The following is a 7,543-nucleotide window of genomic DNA, read 5'->3' on the forward strand; positions in this document are numbered from 1 at the left end:
TTAACTGCGTTCGGCAACGTACCTTAACGGCTCGTCTTTGAACAGTTAAGCAGCTAATCCTGGAAACGAGTAGAAAATATATCTTCCAAGATCTTCACATCTTCACGGGGAAGAGAACGAGAATGAGGTACGGACCATTATGCAGTGACATATATTGGGGAGGCGGGACTCCCGCATCACTGTTGTGATTGGTCTGTCAACTGACAGAAGTGGTGTAATTGGTGCTTCCAGGATTGGTCACGCCTGAGGCGTTTCCCATAGTGAGATACCGAATGAATGTTTGAAAGAGAACTGTAAATCATTCGCCATCGTCCGCGCAGTCATCTCTGCGTTTATGTGGTAAGTGAAATCCTATGTACTGAAATATTAAAACAGGCTAGCGCTAGCAAGAAGCTAACCATGTCCCTTCAGTGGCTAGCCTTATTTTATTAGAACGCCTTATTTGTTTTCCTTGCTTTTCTAAATAAGTTACAGATACCAACTCCTCCCTGCACTTGAAGGAACACTCCACTTTTTTTGGAAATAGGCTCATTCTCCAACTCCCCCCGAGTTAATAAGTTGAGTTTTACCGTTTTGAAACCCATTCAGCCGTTCTCCTGTTCTGGCAATATCACTTTTAGCATAGCTTAGCATAGATCATTGAATCCTATTAGACCAATAGCATCACATTCAAAAATGACCAACGAGTTTCCATATTTGTCCTATTTAAAACTTGACTCTTCTGTAGTTATATCATGTACTAAGACCGGTGGAAATGCAAAGCTTCAATTTTCTAGGCTGATAAGATTAGGAACTATACTCCCATTCTGGCGTAATAGTCAAGGAAGTTTGCTGCCATAATAAGGCTGAAGCAGGAGCAGTAATACCACGCAGCACATGTGCAAATGCTAAACTAGCTGGGAACTCATTTCTGATAATACTCCGCCTGCTTCGGCCATATTACGGCAGCAAACTTTCTAGACTATTGCGCCGGAATGGGAGTGTAGTTCCTAATCTTATCAGCCTAGAAACTCGTAGCTTTGCATTTCCACCGGAAATTTTCGCCATTTTCCTTATTGTCCTCGCTTTGTATTTTTCACAATAGCCTACCTGCAGAACGTCTGATGATTGGGCGATGCAAATGTTGGGGGCCTAACTATTAATGATCCGACTCTTACGTAATAGTTGCCGTTATGTTAGGATTAGACTATTTTTCAGTGGTCTTTTGCAAACACCAGATTTATATAAGGAGGAGGAAACAATGGTGTTTGAGACTCATGGTACGTCATGTCCATGCACACAACTGTTATTATTCAACTATGCCAAGGTAAACACCGTTTTCCATTCTATGGCACCTTTAATGACAGTGTTAATGATGTTAATGAAGTTCTTACTCGGTCATACAGCTCCAGAATCAGATGATACGCCGCCTCGTCCGATCCGAATTGAATGTCCACGATTCTGTCCACACCCAGCTGCTTCACGTGAACCAGACGCCTGGACTTCAGATGCTTCCGGCACTGACACACACACACACACACACACACACACACACACACACACACACACACACACACACACAGTAATCTCAGTTATGGGTTCATGGATTAATGATAATTATAATACAATCTGCAGCATGATTCTGTACTTTCATGGCGAATCCAGATGGCATGATGTTCTTGGGCCAGTCAAACTCAGTGCAGTGAATCCTGATGCCAGACTCAATCAACAGAACTGATTTACAGTCAGGCCTGAAAAAAAAAACAGATTTAAAAACAAATTATGTACAATAAATCACATTTACATCATCTTTAATATCACAATAAAGCAATATTCTGTTGTGTTTCATCACACATTTACAAATCACACAAGTGTGTGTGTCTGTGTGTGTCAATAGTGAGTTCAGTGTGTGTGTGTGTGTGTGTGTGTGTGTGTGTGTGTGTGTGTGTGTGTGTGTGTGTGTGTGTGTGTGTGTGTGTGTGTGTGTGTGTGTCAATAGTGAGTTCAGTGTGTGTCAGTGTCACTCACTTCTGCAGCTTGATCAGGTATGTTTTAGTGTCGATGTCATAGATGTTGTTGACTCTCATGCCGACGCAGCTGCACACATGAACACAGATGATCTATTAGTCAGACTCACAATAACAGCAGATGACAGACAGACAGCAGATAAACCTGATCACAACAATCACATCTCTGAAGCTTTGAATATTCCTTACTTCGCATTGATTTCTGCGATCACTGCCCTAATGTCCACTGTACTGAACCTGCTCTTCATGATTGTTTTTGTGGATTATGATCACAAACTCTTGAGTTCCACATCTGACACGAGACGGGTTCGGCGCTGGTTGTGCGCATGCGCATCTGCCTGAGTACGGAAGCCCGTTTGCGTTTTTACCGGAGCGAGCAGTAAATACAGTAATAATATTACACGATTGAAAAGAAATCAAATAGAACGACATTTTAACCCGATCATAATAATCATAGCGATCACAAAAATAACACAGATGTAACGACAGCTGTATTTGGACCAAGAGGGACCGAGAAAGGTGTTCAGCCAACGGGCGGTTTATTCATGAGGCCATTTAACGTTAGATTCATTCTGGCGTTTATTCGGGCTTCATTCGACACTAAACGCCTTTAGTTAAAATATTAAATGTGTGTGAATGTGCTGAAATGAGTCTGGAGCGGGAAAACACTCGAGCGGAGCGCGCGATGGAGCGCAAGACTCGTTCATTGTCACACAGAGGTGAGCATCTTTGATATCGATCAGATCAATGTAATATTAATAGCGACCAACTAAAGTTCATAACAGCGATCGGTGAGGAGCGCGACCTCTGGCTGCAGGTCAGAGTTCAAGCGCACGCCGTTGCCATGGAGACCGGCGGCGGCTGCGGGACTCGCGCTGAAGATTCACCGATCGATTTAACGAATTTGTGTGAAACGAACGCCTGAATCAAAGCTCGCGTTTGTTCCGTTAAAACGTAAAATAAAGCTGACATGCGACGGCAGCGTCCGAGGAATGAACAGTAAGACGCATTCGCTGTTTCCCGATGTTGTTCCAATTTCGCGTATTTCAACTTGATTTGCTGTAGATTACAGAACCATCAAGAAGATCGGAGAGGGGACGTTTTCTGAGGTGATGAAGGTCCAGAGTTTAAAGGACGGCAAATATTACGCCTGTAAAACCATGAAACAAACCATCGAGAGGTATGACGTCACGAGCCACTGGCCCCGACCTTCAGGTCACGTGTTTAACCCTTTAGAGTGTGTTTATGTGTTTGTGTGTGTGTTCTCTCTATTCAAGTCATATTTTGGTGTGTGTGCTAAACGATCAGAGCTCAGGGTGCCACCCATAGTGCTGCTACAACCAATCAATCACTATATATATATATATACCACGATCATCGTTTTCATGATCGATCATCTCTGTTCTACATCTCTAGTTCAAATGTGTGTGTTTCTATCCTTAAACCTGAATACACACCAACTCATGGGGACTCGTATCACTGTGGGGACCTAAACTGAGGTCCTCATGGGTAAACAAGCTTACAGATCATACAGAATGAGCTTTTCTGAGAATGTAAAACTGCAGAAAGCTTTCTGTGAGGGTTAGGGTTAGAGTAGAAAAACCATTACACCTAAGGACAGTCCCAACAAGATCAGCAAACCAGACGTGTGTGTGTGATAAATGCACTGTTTGTTCATGTGAGCTGTAAATGAGCACCTGTTTTCTGCAATGCTGTAATGCTGATTGTGGTGATTGTGATGATTGTGGTGATTGTGGTGATTGTGGTGATTGTGGTGATTGTCAGTGTGGATCAGGCTCACAGTCTCAGGGAGGTTCAAGCCATGAAGCGTTTGAGTCCCCATCCCAACATCCTCCAGCTCCAGGAGCTCATTTAGTGAGTATCTGTGAACAACTCTATTCTGAATGACAGAATATTAATACGTGCTGAACTGATCAGACTCTCGTTTACAGCGATAAAGACACGGGAACGCTGTCGCTCATATGTGAGCTGATGGAGATGAACATATACGAGTTTATTAAAGGTAGGGTACGGTGCGTTTGCTGTGATGTTTGATGTGAATCAGCCAGGAGTCAGTGTGTTTGTGCTGTTCTTCCAGGCCGTCAGTGTCCTTTAGCGGAGAGTAAAGTCAAGCACTACATGTTCCAGCTCTGCCGCTCTCTGGATCACATGCACAGGTGACGCTCCTGAACATTCACACGCTCTCAGCCTCACCGCGAGCGACGTTACTGATGTTTATCTGTTCCTTCTGATCCCCAGCCACGGCATCTTCCACAGAGACGTGAAGCCGGAGAACATCTTGATCAGAGTGAGGACGTCCAGATCGGGATTTTACATTCCCATATTGTTGAATCATTAGTTGTTTGTGCACATGAAGGTGAGCAAATGAGAATGAGACTTTGTCTGTCGCTCACAGAACGATGTGCTGAAGCTGGCGGACTTCGGCTCCTGCAGGAGCATCTACTCCAAACCTCCTCACACCGAGTACATCTCCACCCGCTGGTACCGAGCGCCCGAGTGTTTGCTGACAGACGGACACTACTCGCAGAAGATGGACCTGTGGAGCGCCGGATGCGTCTTCTTCGAAATCCTCAGGTACTTCCGTCCCGCCGTGATCCGTGTAGCGTTCGTTTCTGGACTCGATGTCTCAGTCTAATCGGTCGTTTCCTCGTCCTCTAGTTTGAGCCCTTTATTCCCTGGACGCAACGAGTTAGACCAGGTCAACAAGATCCACGATGTTCTGGGCACACCGGACGGCACGCTGCTGCAGAAGTTCAAACAGTGAGGACAAACTCATAATGTTCTTTCAGACGTCCCTCTGGACTGAAGACACCAAACCAGCAGAGACTCAAACACAGAACAGACCAGGCCTTACACAGTAAACCGGCTCAAGGCTGTCAGTCTGCCGTGAACACTGTCTGTTTTTACAGCTTAGCTTACGGGGTGCAAAAAAACAAAAAAAGTGATTATAAACATCCGATGAGGATTGGACCCAGAAACAGTGTTCACGACTCGACAAGCAGAGAGTCTTTTATAATGCGTGTAATAATGTGTCCAGGTCATTCTGATAATGCTCTGGTGTTTATCAGAGATGGTGGAGCGGTGTGATCTCCTGTGCTCATGTGACGTGTGTTTGTGTGTCGAAGGTCTCGAGCGATGCGTTTCGATTTTCCTCCTCGTAAAGGCTGTGGGATTTCTCAGCTGATTCCTCACTGCTCCGCGGCCGCTCTGTCTCTCCTGCACCAGATGTTGACCTACGACCCCGACGAGCGCATCGGCGCCAGAGCGGCACTGCAGCACCCCTGCTTCAGAGAACTGCGGTACGAACACGGCTCTGTCACGTTCAGACTAAACTAAGCATTACGGCAGAGTGCAGAACAGTTTCACTTAAAGATGCTCTCAGGCATTGTTTGCTCTTCAAATCATTTTACCCCTAAATTCAAGTTTTCAGTGATGTGACATAAGCACAGTCTTTATTAACACTAACTGCCATTGGCTTTCAGAATCAATGACGGACGACGGCTTCAGCATCCGTAAGATCGGTAACCCGAGGCTTTTGCGTGAAGCTGAATCCAGTCTGATGGCCGTTCGTTTCAAATTCAAGCCTTTATCTGTCAAACACAGCATCAGAATGACTGAGTGAACTTCAGTGCGACTGTCTGACAGTAGAAGTACAGACTCACCTGTAGACGTGTACCTGTCCAGCGGTGCTTGAGCTCGTTCTGTGGTGTTTTCCTGTAGGATGGCGGAGAGGAAAGCGGCGAGTCTGCGGAAGGCCATCGGAGCTGCGGAGGGAGAATCGAGCGGCGTTCCCGCATCCGTGGATCAGCTGTGGCGTATCGCCCGGCAGGGAAGACGACAGGTACTGTTTCACACCTCACTTCTCTTAAATATGCCAAATTAAATTCCTTTTGCTGAATATTAACAATGCACTAACCATGTTTTTAGAAGAAAAGCTCCGCTAATTCAATAATGCGGTCGTGACGTCAGAGATCGACCTGAACGAACTAAAGCTGAAGAGACGAATCACACGCACGACATAAATGTCATTTTAGAACTTACATTTGCACAGAATAACACGAATGGATGAATGAACTTGAACACACATGATGAGGTTGTGAACTTGCTCTTTCCATTACAATGAACAGAAACAGACCATGAAGAATGAAAACAAAGAATGCACAGTATTGTGTCTCTATAGTGTTATTTCAATGAATACATTAAATGTTTGAATATTATTTAATTTCACTTCTTTCATTGAAAAGTTATATTCCTCTCTGCAGCATCTCAAACACGCCGGAGACCCGCTCAGCAGACGAAACGCCTCGCATTTCCCTCTGGAGCTCCCAAAACTGAACGTGGTGGTCCCGACTCCAAAAATCCCGTACCCGACGTCCACCTTCCCGGCTCTGAGCGTCTCACACCGCGGCTCTCTGCCTGCCATCTCTAAAAAGTGCCACTCGCGTCTGACCAAAGTAATGGCGCACTACACTAGCTATCACGAGATCTAGAGCGTCCTGTCTGTAATCTGTCATCTGAATCTCTTCTGTTCTGATTTGAGAAGCCCAAGGAAGAGCCACACCGTTTGAAGAGCTACTACATGCCTCCGCTGGAGCGCAATCCGGACGAGTACTGACGCCCGACGACTAGCAGCTGACGCCACTGGACCCGAGGATCAACGCAACGAACATCTGACTGCAGCAGGTGTTTGGTTCCCGTACGCTGGTCAACACGCTCAAAAAATAAACATTTCACACTACAGAATAAACATCTTTACACACAGAAAACTGCAGTTTTTAAACCAACACGAGCTGATATTCTGACGTACCTGCATTTTATTTGTTATAGATTGTTGAAAGCAGATTGTATAAAAATGGATTTAACGAAAGTCTGCCGCTCGACCCACGAATCTCTAAACGAGACGGATCTCACGGCAGAGACAGCAAGTGCCATTCCTTTCTTTAAGATCTCTCTGCCGTTTGTTCCCGGTGTTATTACACATTTTATATTTGCACAGATGTCACCGGCTCACAGAGTCTCATGAATGCGATGGGATTAAAGCTAAAGGGGATCGTCTGCAGCGCCACTGTGACACCGTCTCCACAAGTGGACTTTATAGTCTGTAATAAAGGGGTTTCCTGTACACTTGTTGCAGATTGCCATGTTTTGACAGCACACTGTAGACATTTGTGTTGCTTTGATCTCTCAACCGTCGCTACTGTATACAGATGCACATTTACCACAAACGGATCTGTAACCGTCCATTTGATGATTTTACATGAATGCAGGAAAATGCATTATGAAATTTACCATAAAATCTTCATTTACATGAGTGTTCTTGCAGATTTTTTTTTCAAATCAGTTATTAAGTTCTACTGGACCAGCATGAAAAGGCACAAACCCTGTAATGAAAGCATCAGCTCAGCACTAGTATGTGGTCTAGCTGGTTAAAGGAGGAACTAGTACACAGAACATCACAGCCAAGGACGATACACACCAGACCAAACATCCATGGAGTTTTTTTAATGAAGAACAAA

At 44.9% G+C, this 7,543-nt stretch overlaps 2 protein-coding genes across 3 annotated transcripts in view; one reads left to right on the forward strand and one right to left on the reverse strand.

Moving 5' to 3' along the window:
- The window catches only part of LOC141295834 (ribosome quality control complex subunit NEMF), a 13,478-nt gene extending 11,094 nt beyond the window's left edge, over nt 1-2,384 (reverse strand). Inside the window, exons 1-4 of the mRNA XM_073827109.1 lie at nt 2,196-2,384; nt 2,008-2,076; nt 1,628-1,730; nt 1,374-1,499 (exon numbers count right to left, since the gene is read on the reverse strand). Coding sequence (XP_073683210.1) covers nt 1,374-1,499; nt 1,628-1,730; nt 2,008-2,076; nt 2,196-2,254 — 357 coding nt within the window. The 5' untranslated portion in view covers nt 2,255-2,384. The remainder of the gene's footprint in view (nt 1-1,373; nt 1,500-1,627; nt 1,731-2,007; nt 2,077-2,195) is intronic.
- A 208-nt stretch (nt 2,385-2,592) lies between these two features.
- Nucleotides 2,593-7,329, forward strand: LOC141295836 (MAPK/MAK/MRK overlapping kinase-like). 2 transcript variants are annotated; one of them, XM_073827111.1, is made up of 12 exons: nt 2,593-2,725; nt 3,072-3,186; nt 3,792-3,881; nt 3,959-4,029; nt 4,105-4,183; nt 4,266-4,314; nt 4,423-4,601; nt 4,686-4,787; nt 5,153-5,326; nt 5,748-5,868; nt 6,290-6,481; nt 6,568-7,329. In XM_073827111.1, exons 1-12 carry the CDS (start codon nt 2,653-2,655, stop codon nt 6,640-6,642), a joined length of 1,320 nt encoding a protein of 439 aa, XP_073683212.1. In that variant the 5' UTR covers nt 2,593-2,652; the 3' UTR covers nt 6,643-7,329. The 2 variants fall into 2 exon arrangements, with proteins under 2 accessions (XP_073683212.1, XP_073683213.1); XM_073827112.1 differs by having other exon boundaries at nt 6,571-7,329.
- The last annotated feature ends 214 nt before the right edge of the window (nt 7,330-7,543 follow it).

This window comes from Garra rufa, chromosome 21, assembly GCF_049309525.1.
Source record: "Garra rufa chromosome 21, GarRuf1.0, whole genome shotgun sequence".
Taxonomy (NCBI): domain Eukaryota; kingdom Metazoa; phylum Chordata; class Actinopteri; order Cypriniformes; family Cyprinidae; genus Garra; species Garra rufa.